At 48.8% G+C, this 18,538-nt stretch overlaps 1 protein-coding gene across 2 annotated transcripts in view; it reads right to left on the minus strand.

Moving 5' to 3' along the window:
- The window catches only part of PAM16 (presequence translocase associated motor 16), a 187,299-nt gene that overhangs the window by 24,945 nt on the left and 143,816 nt on the right, over window positions 1-18,538 (minus strand). For both annotated transcript variants that reach the window (XM_075318224.1, XM_075318221.1), the window contains exons 11-22: window positions 18,092-18,149; window positions 17,868-18,013; window positions 16,421-16,519; window positions 15,878-15,988; window positions 13,535-13,631; window positions 12,990-13,165; window positions 12,337-12,442; window positions 10,873-10,959; window positions 9,060-9,202; window positions 1,859-1,963; window positions 1,666-1,751; window positions 1,425-1,566 (exon numbers count right to left, since the gene is read on the minus strand). In XM_075318224.1, coding sequence (XP_075174339.1) covers window positions 1,425-1,566; window positions 1,666-1,751; window positions 1,859-1,963; window positions 9,060-9,202; window positions 10,873-10,959; window positions 12,337-12,442; window positions 12,990-13,165; window positions 13,535-13,631; window positions 15,878-15,988; window positions 16,421-16,519; window positions 17,868-18,013; window positions 18,092-18,149 — 1,356 coding nt within the window. The remainder of the gene's footprint in view (window positions 1-1,424; window positions 1,567-1,665; window positions 1,752-1,858; window positions 1,964-9,059; window positions 9,203-10,872; window positions 10,960-12,336; window positions 12,443-12,989; window positions 13,166-13,534; window positions 13,632-15,877; window positions 15,989-16,420; window positions 16,520-17,867; window positions 18,014-18,091; window positions 18,150-18,538) is intronic.

Consider the following 18,538-nt stretch of genomic DNA (forward strand, 5'->3'; position numbering starts at 1 on the left):
GGAGCCTATACCCCTATTCCTCCAGTAGTCAGGAGCCTATACCTCTATTCCCCCAGTAGTCAGGAGCCTATACCCCTATTCCTCCAGTAGTCAGGAGCCTATACCTCTATTTCCCCAGTAGTCAGGAGCCTATACCCCTATTCCTCCAGTAGTCAGGAGCCTATACCTCTATTCCCCCAGTAGTCAGGAGCCTATACCCCTATTCCTCCAGTAGTCAGGAGCCTATACCTCTATTCCTCCAGTAGTCAGGAGCCTATACCTCTATTCCCCCAGTAGTCAGGAGCCTATACCCCTATTCCTCCAGTAGTCAGGAGCCTATACCTCTATTTCCCCAGTAGTCAGGAGCCTATACCCCTATTCCTCCAGTAGTCAGGAGCCTATACCTCTATTCTCCCAGTAGTCAGGAGCCTATACCTCTATTCCCCCAGTAGTCAGGAGCCTATACCCCTATTCCTCCAGTAGTCAGGACCCTATACCCCTATTCCTCCAGTAGTCAGGACCCTATACCTCTATTCCCCCAGTAGTCAGGAGCCTATACCCCTATTTCCCCAGTAGTCAGAAGCCTATACCTCTATTCCCCAGTAGTCAGAAGCCTATACCTCTATTCCCCAGTAGTCAGAAGCCTATACCTCTATTCCTCCGTATTCAAGAGCCTATACCCCTATTCATCAGTAATCAGGAGCCTAAACCTCTACTCCCACAGTAGTTAGGCCCTATACCTCTATTCCCCCAGTAGTTAGGCTCTATACCTCTATTCCCCCAGTATTCTAGAGCCTATACTCATATTCCCCCAGTTATCAGGAGCCTATATCTCTATTCCTCAGTATTCAGGAGCCTATATCTTTATTCATCCAGTAGTCAGGAGCCTATACCTCTATTCCCCGAGTAGTCAGGAGCCTATACCTCTATTCCCCAGTAGTCAGGAGCCTATACCTCTATTCCCCACAGTAGTCAGGAGCCTATACCCCTATTCCTCCAGTAGTCAGGAGCCTATACCCCTATTCCCCCAGTAGTCAGGAGCCTATACCTCTATTCCCCCAGTAGTCAGGAGCCTATACCTCTATTCCCCCAGTAGTCAGGAGCCTATACCCCTATTCCTCCAGTAGTCAGGAGCCTATACCTCTACTCCCCCATTAGTCAGGAGCCTATACCTCTATTCCACATTAGTCAGGAGCCTATACCCCTATTCCTCCAGTAGTCAGGAGCCTATACCCCTACTCCCCCAGTAGTCAGGAGCCTATACCTCTATTCCCCCAGTAGTCAGGAGCCTATACCCCTATTCCCCCAGTAGTCAGGAGCCTATACCCCTATTCCTCCAGTAGTCAGGAGCCTATACCCCTATTCCCCCAGTAGTCAGGAGCCTATACCCCTATTCCCCCAGTAGTCAGGAGCCTATACCCCTATTGTAATGGCTGGTTGTTTACCTTCCCAGTAAGCAGCAGGAGCCCAGTGTCCGGGTCGTAGTATGGGATAAGGGTGGCAGGTGACACATCGATGCTGATCGTTGCGATCGGACCTTGTGACAAGTCCTGTGCGCTGTGCAGAGTCAGCTGCCGTTCACTTCGGCTGTGAATAACAACAATCGCTGTCACTTTACCTGCGCCACGTCCTGTAGGAATCCTGCAGGCCCATGTATTTATACAGTGGATATTCGGCTGCCCTCACCTATCAAATCCAGACACAAGCAGATATTTGCCGTCACACACCCAGAGAATACGAGCTCCGCGGGGGCCTTCAGGTCCGGGACCCACCTGTGAGAAGAGATGGTCACATTGCTGGATTATTACGGCCGGTGCACACATATAAAGCTATATATAGAAGTGGCCACGCTGCGCCACCATCACCTGCGCTGTCTCACCTGCTGCGCCTCGGAGGAAACTCGTGGCTCATATATACGGATGTGCTGATCTTTGCAGCAGGTAGCCAAGTGCTTTCCATCTGGGCTCCATGCCAAAGAGAAGATCTATAGAAAATAAAAGCCCGATCGAATTCAATGTTCTTGGATATTCCCCTTTTTTTGACAATTTCCTTTTATAACTTTTTAATTTTTTTCCGACGAAATGTAGTTTTTCAATGATATCATTCATTTTACCATATAATGTATTGAAAAACGAGGAAAGAAAAATACATATGGGACGCAGCAATATCAAATATATTTATTTTTAACCTGTTTTTATTTCTTTATTTTAGGCTAAAGGCGCAAACATGATTGAAGTTTTTATGTTATTTAATTTAATAATATTAAATATATTAATATTTTTTAATTTAATATTTTTAACATTTTTTTTCCGTTTTTAAATTTTCCACTGTATTTTTTTACTCCTCATAGGGGACTTGAAAATGCGATCATTTAATTATTTGTACCATATTCTGCAATGCGTCAGTATAAAAATATATAGTAAAATTTTCGGTTTAATATGAAACCGATCCGGAGCTTTACAGGATGCTGGTCATCTGGGTTTAAGGATGCCTTTGGAATTGACACTCCAATATTACACAGCAGAGAATTAATGGGTGAAAAAGAAGGGAATTTTGTTTACTTACCGTAAATTCCTTTTCTTCTAGCTCCAATTGGGAGACCCAGACAGTGGGTGTATAGCTACTGCCTCTGGAGGCCGCACAAAGAACTACACTTAAAAGTGTAAGGCCCCTCCCCTTCTGGCTATACACCCTCCCGTAGGAGTACGGATTCCTCAGTTTTAGTACCAAAGCAAGAAGGAGGAAAGCCAATAACAGTTTCAAAAACAAATTCAATCCGATAACAAGATCGGAGAACTTAAGAAACAACATGAACAACATGTGCACCCGAAAAACGAAACCCTAAGAACAAATAGGGCGGGTGCTGGGTCTCCCAATTGGAGCTAGAAGAAAAGGAATTTACGGTAAGTAAACAAAATTCCCTTCTTCTTTTTCGCTCCTAATTGGGAGACCCAGACAGTGGGACGTCCAAAAGCAGTCCCTGGGTGGGTAAAAAGATACCACATGAACGGGCTGTCAGACAGCCTCTTCCTACAGGTGGGCCACCGCCGCCTGAAGGACTTGTCTACCTAGGCTGGCATCTGCCGAAGCGTAGGTATGCACTTGATAGTGTTTGGTAAACGTGTGCAGACTCGACCAGGTAGCCGCCTGGCACACTTGCTGAGCCGTAGCCTGATGCCGCAATGCCCAGGACGCACCCACGGCTCTGGTAGAATGGGCCTTCAGTCCAGATGGAATCGGAAGCCCAGCAGAACGGTATGTGTGAAGAATTGGTTCCTTGATCCACCGCGCCAGGGTGGATTTGGAAGCTTGCGATCCCTTATGCTGACCAGCGACTAGGACAAAGAGCGCATCAGAACGGCGTAGAGACGCCGTGCGAGAAATGTAAATCCTGAGTGCTCTCACCAGGTCCAACAGATGTAAACCCTTTTCAAATTGGTGAACTGGATGCGGACACAAAGATGGCAAAGTGATATCCTGATTGAGATGAAAGGAAGAAACCACCTTGGGAGAAAACTCTGGAATTGGACGCAGTACTACCTTGTCTTGGTGAAACACCAGGAAGGGAGATTTGCAAGATAACGCCGCTAGCTCGGACACTCTTCGAAGAGACGTGACCGCCACAAGAAAAACTACCTTTTGTGAAAGCCGAGAAAGGGGAACCTCTTTCAAAGGCTCGAAAGGCGGCTTCTGGAGAGCAATGAGAACCTTGTTCAGATCCCAGGGTTCCAATGGCCGTCTGTAAGGAGGAACGATATGACAAACTCCTTGGAGAAACGTGCGTACTTTAGAAAGCCGTGCCAAGCGCTTCTGAAAGAATACGGATAGCGCGGAGACTTGACCCTTAAGAGAGCTAAGCGACAAACCTTTTTCCAACCCAGACTGCAGGAAGGAAAGAAAAATTGGCAATGCAAATGGCCAGGGAGAAAACCCTTGAGCCAAGCACCACGCTAAGAATATCTTCCACGTCCTGTGATAGATCTTAGCTGAGGATGGTTTTCTAGCCTGTCTCATTGTGGCAACAACTTCATGAGATAAACCTGAGGCCGCTAGGATCCAGGACTCAATGGCCACACAGTCAGGTTCAGGGCCGCAGAATTCAGATGGAAAAACGGCCCTTGAGACAGCAAATCTGGACGGTCTGGTAGTGTCCACGGTTGGCCTACCGTGAGATGCCACAGATCCGGGTACCACGACCTTCTTGGCCAATCTGGAGCGACGAGTATGGCTCGATGGCAGTCGGACTTGATTTTCCGGAGAACTCTGGGTAACAATGCTAGAGGTGGGAACACATAGGGGAGTCGGAATTGCGACCAATCCTGAACCAAGGCGTCTGCCGCCAGTGCTCGGTGATCGTGAGACCGTGCCATGAAAACTGGGACCTTGTTGTTGTGCCGTGACGCCATCAGATCGACGTCCGGCGTCCCCCAGCGGCAACAGATCTGCTGAAACACGTCCGGGTGAAGGGACCATTCTCCTGCGTCCATGCCCTGGCGACTGAGAAAGTCTGCTTCCCAGTTTTCCACGCCTGGGATGTGAACTGCGGATATGGTGGACGCTCTGCTTTCCACCCACGTCAAAATCCGCTGGACTTCTTGAAAAGCTTGGCGACTGCGTGTTCCCCCTTGGTGGTTGATGTACGCCACCGCCGTGGAATTGTCCGACTGAATCCGAATCTGCTTGCCTTCCAGCCATTGTTGGAAGGCTCGCAGGGCAAGATAGATTGCTCTGATTTCCAGAACATTGATCTGCAGGGTGGACTCTTCCTGAGTCCACGTCCCCTGAGCCCTGTGGTGGAGAAACACCGCTCCCCACCCTGATAGGCTCGCATCCGTCGTGACCACTGCCCAGGACGGGGGAAGGAACGACTTTCCCTGTGACAATGAGGTGGGGAGAAGCCACCAACGCAGAGAGTCCTTGGCAGTCTGAGAGAGGGAGACAGTCCTGTCGAGGGACGTCGATTTCCCATCCCATTGGCGTAGAATGTCCCATTGTAGAGGGCGCAGATGAAACTGCGCGAACGGGACTGCCTCCATTGCTGCTACCATCTTTCCTAGGAAATGCATGAGGCGCCTCAGTGAGTGCGACTGGCTCTGAAGGAGAGATTGCACTCCAGTCCGTAGCGAGCACTGCTTGTCCAGTGGAAGCTTCACTATCGCTGAGAGAGTATGAAACTCCATGCCAAGATAAGTCAGAGATTGGGTCGGGGTTAGATGAGACTCTGGAAAGTTGATAATCCACCCGAAACTCTGGAGAGTGTCTAGTGCCACCTTCAGACTGTGCTGGCATGCCTCTTGAGAGGGTGCCTTTATAAGCAGGTCGTCTAGATACGGGATGACCGAGTGACCCTGCGAGTGCAGAACAGCTACTACTGCTGCCATGACTTTGGTGAAGACCCGGGGGGCTGTTGCCAGACCGAAAGGTAACGCTACGAACTGCAGGTGTTCGTCGTGTATGACGAAGCGTAGGAAACGCTGATGCTCTGGTGCAATCGGCACGTGGAGATACGCATCTTTGATATCTATTGATGCTAGAAAATCTCCTTGAGACATTGAGGCTATGACGGAGCGTAGGGATTCCATCCGGAACCTCCTGACTTTTACGTGTCTGTTGAGCAACTTTAGATCCAGGACGGGTCGATACGATCCGTCCTTTTTTGGGACCACAAACAGATTGGAGTAAAAACCGTGACCTTGTTCCTGAAGAGGGACGGAGGTCACCACTCCTTCCGCCTTTAGAGCGGCCACCGCCTGCAACAGAGCATCGGCTCGGTCTGGTGGTGGAGAAGTTCTGAAGAAACGAGTTGGCGGACGAGAACTGAACTCTATCCTGTACCCGTGAGACAGAATATCCCTCACCCAACGGTCTTTGACGCGTGACAGCCAAATGTCGCCAAAGTGGGAAAGCCTCCCACCGACCGCGGGTGTGGGAATCGGAGACTGCAAGTCAGGAGGACGCCGTCTTGGCAACGGTTCCTCCGGCTGTCCTTTTTGGGCGTGACTGAGACCTCCAAGAATCTGAGCGTCTCTGGTCTTTTTGAGTCTTTTTTGACGAGGCGAATTGGGACCTGCCCGGTCCTCGAAAGGACCGATAACCAGACTGACCCTTCCTCTGTTGGGGTTTGTTTTGTCTGTGTTGCGGTAAGGATGAGTCCTTACCCTTGGAGTGTTTGATGATTTCATCCAAACGCTCTCCAAACAATCGGTCACGAGAAAAAGGCAAATTGGTTAAGCACTTCTTGGAATGAGAATCTGCTTTCCAATGTCTCAACCACAGGGCCCTACGCAAAACAACGGAGTTGGCTGACGCCACTGCCGTGCGGCTTGTAGCGTCAAGAACAGCATTAATCGCGTACGACGCGAATGCCGCCATTTGCGAGGTCAATGGTGCTACCTGCGGGGCAAATGCACGTGTGACTGAGTCGACTTGCGCAAGCCCGGCTGAGATAGCTTGGAGTGCCCATACGGCCGCAAAAGATGGCGCTAATGACGCTCCAATCGCTTCATAGATGGATTTCAGCCAGAGCTCCATCTGCCTGTCAGTGGCATCTTTAAGTGCCGCTCCATCTTCAACTGCAACCAAGGATCTAGCTGCAAGCCTGGAAATTGGAGGATCCACTTTTGGACACTGGGTCCAACCCTTGACCACCTCAGGGGGAAAAGGATAGCGTGTATCTTTAAGCCGTTTAGAAAAACGCCTTTCAGGATAAGCGTGGGGTTTCTGGATTGCGTCTCTAAAGTCAGCGTGGTCCAGAAAAGTGCTTAATGTACGCTTAGGGTATCTGAAATGGATTCTCTCGTGCTGCGAAGCTGACTCCTCTACAAGAGGAGCTGGTGGGGAAATATTTAACATCTTATTGATGTTAAATATAAGATCATTAACTATGGCGTCACCATCTGGTGTATCTAGATTGAGAGCGGTCCCAGGATCAGAATCCTGATCAGTTACGTCCGCCTCATCACCCATAGATTCATCTCGCTGGGATCCTGACCATTGAGATGAATGTGAAGGCCCGTCATAGCGAGCCCGCTTAGGCTGCCCGGGGCCATCGTCCGAGTCAGAGTCTTCACCCTGAGGTGTATGTGCCCGTCCCGGAGCTTGGAGGTAACTCAGCTGAGGGGGACCAGGGGGCAATGATTGCACAGTGTCCGTGGCCTGAAGTACAGGCCTAGCTCGCAATGTGTCAAGAATTTGTGACATAGTGAGAGACATTCTGTCAGCAAAAGCTGCAAACTCAGTTCCTGTCACCTGGACAGCATTCACAGGTGGTACACCCTGGGTCACGTCCAGCAGAGGTCCCGACTGTGCAAGCGCCGCAGGGGCCGAGCACTGCCCACAATGGGGGTCCGTGGAGCCTGCCGGTAGAAAAGTCCCACATGCGGTGCAGGAAGCATATAATGTCTGTGCCTTGGCACCCTTGCGTTTTACGGACGACATGCTGCTGGCTCTCTGCAATGTGAGAGAGTCTATAGCCAAAGGGCGACCAGCGCTATGCAATACAAAGTATTTGTAGAAACAAAATACTAAGAATACTACTGGCACAAGAGGGGGTGAGCCCTGAGGGCTGCTTACCGCCCGCTGAATAGCGGGTAAGAGGCGCAGAATTCCTTGTCTGGGTCTCCCCGGCTCCCCTCTGCAGCTCAGCGTGTCAGCAGGAATGGCTGCCGGCGTCTGTGGAGAGGGGCGGTCCGTGGGAGTTCCTAAACAAAAGTGCGGGAAACAGTGTCCCCTCTGTGCCGATTGTGAGGGCTGGAGTATGTAAAAACGACTCCAGCCCTCGGCGCTGATGCACTGACCAGCGTCCCGCCCCTCTCCTGACTGGCAGGTCTGGGGGCGGGAACGAACGGAAGCAGGCCGCAAAAGCCGGGGACTCGAGTTATCAGCGCGGCCGCCGTAAAAGCGCGGCCCGCGCTGAAGTCCCCGGCGCACCACAAGTGCCAGCCGCGCCGCAGTCCCAGCGGCCGGCGCGACCGATTCCCAGAAGTGTGCCTGCTTCAGCGAAGCTGAATGAGGCCATGGCACAAGCGCCGCAGCGCTGATGTCCCCGGCGCACTACAACACCCAGCATGCTGCGGTGTGAGCGCCAAATGCACGGGGACACAGAGTACCTTGAGGAAGCAGGGCCATGTCCCTGATGTACTCCGCTCCATCCAGCATCTTCTCCAGGGGCTGTAGATGGAGCACGGTCTCAGTGCCTGGAGACCAGTAAATCCCACTTCACCCAGAGCCCTGTAAAAAGGGATGGGGAAGGAATCAGCATGTGGGCTCCTGCCGCCGTACCCGCAATGGGTACCTCAACCTTACAAACACCTCCGACATACAGTGGGGTGAGAAGGGAGCATGCTGGGAGCCCTGTATGGGCCCTCTTTTCTTCCATCCGACATAGTCAGCAGCTGCTGCTGACTAAAAACAATGGAGCTATGCGTGCGTGTCTGACCTCCTGCGCACAAAGCTAAAACTGAGGAATCCGTACTCCTACGGGAGGGTGTATAGCCAGAAGGGGAGGGGCCTTACACTTTTAAGTGTAGTTCTTTGTGCGGCCTCCAGAGGCAGTAGCTATACACCCACTGTCTGGGTCTCCCAATTAGGAGCGAAAAAGAAAAAACAAAAAAACTACCCTCCTAGGATCCATGATGTACAACAGCACTCCATTGAGTGGGAAGGGGTTAATGTAGCTATCCCATAAACATTTTCTACCAATCCACAGCATACATGTAAGAGATCTGATCTGGGGTCAAAGTGTTAAAACCTTCAGAATCCTGAAAACGAAAGTCCCAAAATCCTTTGCAAGAATGGAGCGGAACTGAGCATGTGCAACCAGCACTTGAATAGTCGCACATGCTCACTAGTGTTCTATTCACACATGGTACTTTAGGGCTCTGCTCTCGTGATCAGAGTGGGTTCCACTGATTAGATCATACAAATAGTCGTATATCTTGTTTATAGGACAACCCCTTTAACTACTGAATTAATGATAATATCTCTAATTTCTTAATTTATGGATCACAAAAACACATGTAGGCTACGAAGACTACATATTACAGGATCACATATATGTTTTTTTCTTCTAAGGAGGTCACCTGATCATCATGCCCTTGAAGGGTCAGGACATTTTTTCCAGTCTTCAGGTTCCAGATCCTCACGGTCAGATCGTACGAGGAGGAGACGAGGATATCTGAGGCGCACGGGTGGAAGCGCACTGTATAAATTCTCTCGTTATGAACTGTGGAATAAGAATAGATGGATTAGCGCCACATACCCTCATATCCCACAATCTGTGCTAGATTTAATAACACTTTTGATCATCTCTCTGTGTGCGGTACCACAATAACGTCTAGGCCGCAGGCTCGTTGTCTGGGGGCTATGCCTGACACCGATCTTTCCTTCACCTCCTATATACAATCTCTCGCACGCTTGTCACCTACATCTGAAGATCATCTCGATAATCCACCCCTTTCTCACCATTGAAACAACAAAAACCCTCACCATGGCCCTGCTCCACTCCCGCTTTGATTACTGTAACTCTCTAATATTAATTGGTCTCCCCCTAACTAGACTCTCTCCTCTCCAGTCTAACCTTAATGCTGCAGCCAGGGTCACCTATGTGGCTAATCATTATTTAGACGCTTCCGCTCTGTGCCAGTCATTGCACTGGCTGCCCGTACATTATAGGATCCAATTTAAATTGCTTGTTATCACCCACAAAGCTCTTCACATCATGACACCCCCCTACCTCTTCACCCTCATCTCTGTCTCTCACCCTACCCGGTCTCTATGCTCCGCAAACGACTTTTCACTAACATCCATGCTAATCCGAACTCCAAGACTTATCCTGGGCTGCACCAATTCTCTGGAATGCTCTACCCCAAGAAACCAGGATGATCCACAACTTGCACAGCTTCAAACGCTCGCTTAAAACACATCTTTATAGGGTGGCCTATCACCCTCCTTAATCAAAGTCAATTTGTATATATCCCCTCCACTATTTCGCAGAACATAATTCTCCCTCAAACTCTACTGCACCGAAAAGCATCACAAAGACTGGCTAGGGACTGGCTCATGCAGCCTTTATCTATCCCCCCATTTCTTTGAGATGGTTGGACCGTCGTAAATAAGAACTTGACTCTTGTGTCACCCCCATCTCACCCCAATGTAGATTGTAAGCTCTTACGAGCAGGGTGGTCTTTGTTTTTGCATCTTCTATAACGGTTACTTATGATTGTTTGTATATGAACCTCTGAATTGTAAAGCGCTACGGAATATGTTGGCACTATAGAAATATAGATATTATTATTCTGTCCTGTAATATATAAGATCTTCTCACCAGGGGGCGCCGTTGATCATCTCCTTACGTTCTGGAAACGTGAAAGGGTTAACTTGGAAATATGCTGAGAATAAACCTTTGTGTTGTCCATATAGTGGAACTATTCTGCTTGTATTGACATTGAGGGGTGTGTAAAGTGCCCTATTCAGGGCGACCAGGCTGCCTGTGCCGGTGCGGGAGCATTCCTCAGTCACTGTGATTCTTTCGGCAGACGATGAATGATCGCCTCATTCCTGTGTCAGACCCGGGGTGTGACATCGGACATCAACACTGGGCCACAAACGTGGCTTTACTTGATTATTATGTCCCATACAAAGATTGGGACTAGAGTTGACCAAAAAGATTTCCAGGATTAGGAGTCCAGTGGCCACGTTAGTAGTTCGTGGCCCCAGAGCAGAGTCCTGCAAACCTCTTACTACCCATCGGCATCCTCGGCGCCACTTCTGATTAATAGGCATTTGTGACGTCATTAAATCACGAAACGCGCATGACGTCACGGCAGCCGACTAATCAGAAGATGCTCCGCCAATGTCTGCAAGACTGGATCTCCAAAATATGCAACTACTTACCTGCAAGTACAGTCTGGGGGTCAGTCAGGACCTCTTTCAGCCCATCCTTTGGAATCCCCCACACCCGTATCCGTCCATCCTCCCCACCTGAAATAAAAAATATAAAATTAGCAAGTCTAATGACATGCTACGATATCCCCAATCATTAAATTATTGTTTTTTGTTTATGCCATAATATACCCCCATGTTGCCACTCTTCTTAATATACCCCATGCTGCCACTGTCCATAATGTCCCCCCACGCTGCCACTCTCCATAATGTCCCCCCACACTTCCTCTCTCCATAATATACTCCCATGCTGCCACTCTCCATAATGTCCCCCCACATTGCCTCTCTCCATAACATACCCCCCCACTGCATCTCTCCATAACATACTCCCCCACTGCCTCTCTCCATAACATACTCCCCCACTGCCTCTCTCCATAACATACTCCCCCACTGCCTCTCTCCATAACATACCTCCACACTGCCTCTCTCCAGAATATACTCCCATGCTGCCTCTCTCCATAACATACTCCCCCACTGCCTCTCTCCATAACATACCTCCACACTGCCTCTCTCCATAATATACTCCCATGCTGCCTCTCTCCATAATATACTCCCATGCTGCCTCTCTCCATAACATACCCCTCACTGCCTCTCTCCATAACATACCTCCACACTGCATCTCTCCATAACATACTCCCCCACTGCCTCTCTCCATAACATACCTCCACACTGCCTCTCTCCATAATATACTCCCATGCTGCCTCTCTCCATAATATACTCCCATGCTGCCTCTCTCCATAATATACTCCCATGCTGCCTCTCTCCATAACATACCCCTCACTGCCTCTCTCCATAACATACCTCCACACTGCATCTCTCCATAACATACTCCCCCACTGCCTCTCTCCATAACATACCTCCACACTGCCTCTCTCCATAATATACTCCCATGCTGCCTCTCTCCATAATATACTCCCATGCTGCCTCTCTCCATAATATACTCCCATGCTGCCTCTCTCCATAACATACCCCCCACTGCATCTCTCCATAACATACCTCCACACTGCCTCTCTCCATAACATACTCCCATGCTGCCTCTCTCCATAATATACTCCCATGCTGCCTCTCTCCATAACATACCCCCCACTGCATCTCTCCATAATATACTCCCCCACTGCATCTCTCCATAACATACCCCCCACTGCCTCTCTCCATAACATACCTCCACACTTCCTATCTCCATAATATACTCCCATGCTGCCTCTCTTCATAACACACCCCCACACTGCCTCTCTCCATAACACACCCCCACACTGCCTAACACACCCCAAATTTATTTACCGTATATAGTCCCAAAATTTGGCTACATGGAGTCTCCAGTTTTGCCCAACTTTCTGATTTTGGGGAAATCAAATATAAAATGAAGAATATTGGCGATCACAGTTTAATCAGACATAGGATGTAGTATTGTCCTACCGGTGACCAGCCGATGAGGGTTGAATGGATCCCAAGTGAGATCTGTGACAGCAACAGAGTTCTGGACAGTGGGCAGAGTATCGGGAAGACGTCCCGTCTGAGACAGCTGGAATAGACATAGAATTACTCATGGACGGCACAAAATCCTATGATTAAAGGCTATTCTCTATGGCCCTCAGTCCTCACTATGAAGAAGTGGAAACTAGCGACAGTTTCATAGATGGTGCTTCCAATACAGGGTTGCTTTTTGCTGAAGAGAAGGATTTAGTCTCATAGATGCTTAGCATGGGAGGTAAGACCACCCTGAAACAACACTGAACCAAATAGGCCCTAAAACTATGTGTTTATTATTTTCATATGCACACTTTACAGCGATTGGTGCTCAGTTTTAGCTCAAAATCCCCTGTGTACACATACAGTAAAATCATATAATTCTGACTGCCTGGAGACACCACTAGGGGGAGCTTATCAGTTAAAAAAAAGTGAACAGAATACATCTGTCTGCAGAGAGCTCCCTCTAGTGGTGGCTGCAGGTAAACAGAATTATAATTCTACACAGATTAGAAAAAAATAGAGTGGCCATGTAGGGTTAAACAGTAGGTATAATCGTTGATATAAAGGGTGTTTATTTTTTTTTAAAGTCTTTCACCTACCTCCAGTACAGCCACCTGACCCCCTGGAATGGCCAGTGGGACTGCCAGTCTCTGGTGATTGACACAGAACCCGTCGCTCTCTCCGGGCGTGCTCTGGCTCACACTTTTCAGGTTGGTAATGTGATTGTCCCGGTGGAGCACAATGCCCTGGGTATGACGGAGTCGTGAGCTGGGACCTATGAGGGTCAGAACATGAGTCTGTGGAATTCCACTGGTGACAAGTTCACAGGCGTTCCAGATGACACATAGTTTAAACATCCGACTGGGGACCACAGGGAGACATGTGACTAGTCCGGCGCCCCCTACTGGCCGGGTTGTCCCTGCTCTGGTTGACTGGCAGGTCACGGATCATTAAGTATATAAGGAGAGACCTGTCAATCACCTGGAGCGGTGCGGAGTAAAGTCAACCGAAGGCACAGAGTATGTGATTAATTCTCTACTGTTTGATCATCCTGGACACGTTCTGTTAGCGGCTCCAGAGATGTGCGCACCGCACAATATCACCCTGAGGTCACCGTTTCCCCAGATGACTGCGCAACACTTACCCAGAATGCTCTGTAAGGAGCGCTGGCTGGCACTGGACACGATCCCGCTAGAGGGGGAGGTGACGGAGCTGGACGGAGAAGACAGGACACTTCCATCCTGGCGGGAACAAAGTTGAGTTAATATTTTGACAGTAGGTGTCGTAACAAAGTTTGGTTCCCATTGCGCTAAACCCAGAACAGCTCCGGACGTAGGCGCCATGTGTATTACTATAACCCAATGCAGGCGAAAATAGCGCCGTTTGGTCTTCATCAGGCTGTAAAAATCAGTATACTCTGACTAAAGGTACTGAATAGCGCAGCAGACAGATTACACTGCGCCATTATTTACCAAAAGCTAGGCCAAAATGCTGAAACTGTGTGAAAAATTAAGTACACCCTTACCGTTTCTATAGGAATTAAGGGGATAAGCAGCCGGGTGTGGCTAATCAAACGCCCTTAATTGTTCATCAGCAAGTGTGACCAGCACTGTAAAAGCAGAAGTTTTGGCAGTTTGCTGGTCTGGAGCATTCAGGTGTTTATTAACATAATGCCAAGGGGGAAAAACGTCAGCAGTTATCTAGGAGAAGGAATTATTTCTGCCAATCAATCTGGCAAGTGTTATAAGGTCATTTCCCAACAATTTGGAGGAGTTTATCATTGCACAGTGAGAAAGATTATTCACAAGTGAGGACATAATCACGACAGTTGGACAGAATAGATGGATGGATAGAAAAAAAAGATGGATGGAAAGAAAGATGGATGGATACAAAGATGGATGATGGATAGAAAGATGGATGGATGGATAGAAAGAAAGAAAGATGGATGCATAGATGGATGGCTAGATAGATGGATAGAAAGAGAGATGGATGATAGAAAGAAAGACGGATGGATGGAAAGAAAGATGGATACTGTCACGCTCCCCGGCTCCCCGGCCACGCTCTCCGGCTCCCCTGCCTCGCTTCCCGGCTCCCCTGCCACGCTCCCCGGCTCCCCTGCCTCGCTTCCCGGCTCCCCTGCCAGGCGTCCCCCGCTCCACAGCCTCCATGCCCCATCACCTGCGGTCCCCAGGCAGCCTGGTCCCCGCTCCCGGCGCCCGTCGGCAACCCTGCTCCAGCCCGGCTTTCCTGCCTCCTGTTCACCGCTCCCTGCTCTGGCTTCTGGCACCCGGGCCTCGCGCATGCGCATTAGGGCGCGTGCGCGGTCATTGACCCTCTCTTAAAGGGCCAGTGTCCTCCAACAGGATATTGAAGAATCAGGTACAGGGTATATAGGGAGATCCTTTCCAAGTGGGCGGGGCCTGTTCTTCGTGTTTTGCCAAGCTAGGAGTCAGGTCTCCTTGTGTTGTGTGGTATACTTACCTATCTCTCTCCTAGAGCCGCTCCTGCCTCGCCAACCGGTTCTGACGATATCCGAACCCCGAACGGTGACTGTCTGCCATCCCGTCAAGTTCATACCATCTCCGATCCCTGTGGTGACCCGTCTTCTCGCTCCGTCGGTTCCGGACTCTGCCTGACGTCATCTCGGCCTCCGAACCTGAGCTCCGTCACCCGGACTACCTTCAGTGACTCCGTGGTCCCAGGGACTTCTACACTCCTCTGAACGGACTGTCCTGCTACCTGTAGTGCTCCGGCTACCGGGCACCTTGCCCTCGGTGAGGTGTTCAGCCCAGTGGATCCACCTCCTGGGTCTGCCCGTCCACCTGGCCCTAACAGATACATAGGTGGATGGATAGAAAGATGGATGGATAGATGAATAGATGGATAGATAGAAAGATGGATAGATAGAAAGATAGATGGATGGATGGAAAGAAAGATGGATGGATGGATAGAAAGATGGATGGATAGAAAGAATGAAAGATAGATGGATGGATAGAAAGAAATATGGATGGATAGAAAGAATGAAAGATAGATGGATGGATAGAAAGAAAGATGGATGGATGGATAGAAAGAAAGATGGATGGATAGAAAGAAAGACGGATGGAAAGAAAGATGGATACATAGGTGGATGGATAGAAAGACAGATCGATGGATAGAAAGACAGATCGATGGATAGATGAATAGATGGATAGAAAGAATGATGGATAGAGGGATGGATAGAAGGATGGATGGATGGATAGAAGGATGGATGGATGGATAGAAGGATGGATGGATGGATAGAAGGATGGATAGAGGGATAGACAGAAGGATGGATGGATGGATAGAAAGATGGATAGACAGATAGAAGGATGGATGGATAGATAGACGGATGGATGGATAGATAGAAGGATGGATGGATAAATAGAAGGATGGATGGATAGATAGAAGGATGGATGGATAGAAAGATGGATAGAGGGATAGATAGAAGGATGGATGGATAGATACTCACACTTGGCTCGGGAGACGCGATGCTGGGTTCTGGGTGTTTGGCCGCTGTCTCTTTGCTGGGGAGACTAGTAGGAGGGGATCTTCTCGCTGGATTTAATGAGATCTTTCCTACCTGAGGGCAATCATGACATCATTATAGCTATAAATACAGAAGATGAAGGCTCTGGGCAGTAGCCTATATTCCGGTTCCCCTCATCTCTGCGGTAAATGTGTTTTCTGTGCCGTCTGTACGGTAAGAACAGTTAATGAGGCCTTTATTGGTGCCAAGAATCCTGCAATATTACACGGCAGCGCCAGTCATTAGCCAGACCCCGCAGCCTGTGCCAGTAATGCAACCACGGCTGGCACTCGGGCATGCCGTAATGTGCAGCAGCCGGAACAGTTTTCAGCAATTACCATATATTATGGCTGGCTGCATTAATGTAGTAATCGAGCGCCGATCAGCCTGCAATGGATCAGCCCATGTACATAAGGTCATTCAGGACAACTGACCAGTTAATATACCTGTATCATTGTGTTCATAGCCTCCATTAATATCACATACCTCTTTGTTCTCTCCGGCCCACCAGCTCTGGGACGAGAGCGCTGCGGTGCAGCCCGCTGTATCGGGAAACAGGTTACTTGGAAACTCCACTCCTGTTTGCTGGTGGGAGACAAAATCAGAAGCCATAAGGACAAAAAAATAACAGAAGTATGGATACTGGTCTTCTCTGATGACAGTCTTAAGGTGATGGATCCCTTAAAGGATTTGTATCAGATTAAAAAAACATGGCGAAACGTTCAGCTTTGTCTAGGGTATGTGTCTGCTATTGCAATATTCATTTTACTGGGTTTGAGCTAAAATGTCAGAAACACATCATAGATAGAGGTGGTGTGTCTGGATAAGAAAAAAAAACAGTTTCCAGCTGAGATGTAACCTTACCACTGCAGCCAATCCTTGGATGCAAAAGTCAACTGACACCCCTACTGAAACCAGAAGATGGCAGGGGACAGTATGGAGGATCAGCGTGGACTCAGTAGGCGGCTATAGTATTTTTTGTAATTATTATTTTTGCACCGCGCTGTACCCATTAATACGACTGTTCAAACCAAGCACAGGTGCTTGGTGCACCCAAACAGTACAGTGCACCTCCGACCTGCTTGTTTTCCATCTATCTCCTCCCTTCTGTAAAGCCAGAGCTGTCAATCGGGGAAGAGGAGGGCAGAGACAGATAGAAAACAAGTAGGTGGGAAGGTGCTTTGAACATTTTGACTACTGGAAGGGTGCACCAAGTGCCGGTGCTTGGTTTGAACAGTCATTTTGTTCCGACAGGCTCTATTTTAAGCTAGATAGATCTCTATTCATTCAGTGGATATCAAAATGCAAACATTTGTTTTGTAGGAGCTACATAGAAACTAATGTAACCATGATCGAAGTGTCAGATTTCCACCACGTCCCGAATCACAGTTGACAAAGTATTTTGGCCTTGTGCACACACCGCGGTTTTTCATGCGTCTTTTTTTTCTTCAAAATCTGCACATCTCTTCTGAAGCCAGCAAGGTCTATGAGATTTCTGAAGTGCTGCACAAACGTTGCATTTTTTTTTCCTTGCAGATTTGGTGCAGATTTTGATGCAGAAAAAATTCTGCAGCATGTCAATTCTTGGGGTGTTTTTTCCTGCATTTTTTAGCCCTTCAAGCCATTGACTTCATTAAAAAAACACACCAAGAACCAGATGTGATTTTTGATGCGTTTTTCTGCCAGAAGGTGCAGATTTGATGCAGAAAATTTCTGTACCAAATCTGCAGCGTGTGCACATAGCCTTATACAATATGTGATGGGTATCAGAATAAAGGCGCCGTACACATTAGATAGTTGGCGGCCAATAGCGGTGGTTTCGGACGACTTTAGTCTAATGTATATGGGGGTCTTTAGTGATACCCAGAACTAGGATACTTTGGGCGGGAACGGGTAGCAGAAGTTGGCTGTGAATCTGTAGAGGCTCGTGTACCTTGCGTGGGACTGTATAACTGATAGGAATGATATATCTGTCCGTCAGCTGGAGGAGACGTAGGACTTCAGAGCCCATGACATCAAGGCACAGCTTGGGGGCCAAAGCCAGGCCACGAGATTGCTGCTCCGTGACACACTGCGACACTGCGAGACACAGAGAGGCCACATATAGTCCAGCACTGCATTACACTTGCAGAATATACAAAGAAAAAGTTTCCTTACGTTGTGCAAGAGAGTGAGGTTCTGTGCCGACCTCCATACAGTACACCGTGCCTTCACCCTGCAAATAGTAATGGACAGACTGCTGTAACCTGCAGTGGAAAAGCATGTGCAAAGTTTATTATACACTAGCTGTAATACCGAGCGTTGCCAGGGATAGTAACTGTCTATCTCTCTCTCTATGTGTCGGGGTTTGTGTGTGTCTGTGTCTCCCTCTGTGTGTCAGGGTGTGTGTGCCTGTCTCTCTCTGTGTGTGCCTGTGTCTCTCTCTGTGTGTGTGTGTGGTGTGTCTGTCTGTGTCTCCCTCTGTGTGTCAGGGTGTGTGTGCCTGTCTCTCTCTGTGTGTCAGTGTGTGTGTGTGTGTGTGTGTGTGTGTGTGTGTGTCTCTGTGTGTCAGTGTGTGAGTGTGTGTGTGTGTGTGTCTGTGTCTCCCTCTGTGTGTCAGGGTGT

Source organism: Anomaloglossus baeobatrachus, chromosome 7 (assembly GCF_048569485.1).
Source record: "Anomaloglossus baeobatrachus isolate aAnoBae1 chromosome 7, aAnoBae1.hap1, whole genome shotgun sequence".
NCBI lineage: Eukaryota > Metazoa > Chordata > Amphibia > Anura > Aromobatidae > Anomaloglossus > Anomaloglossus baeobatrachus.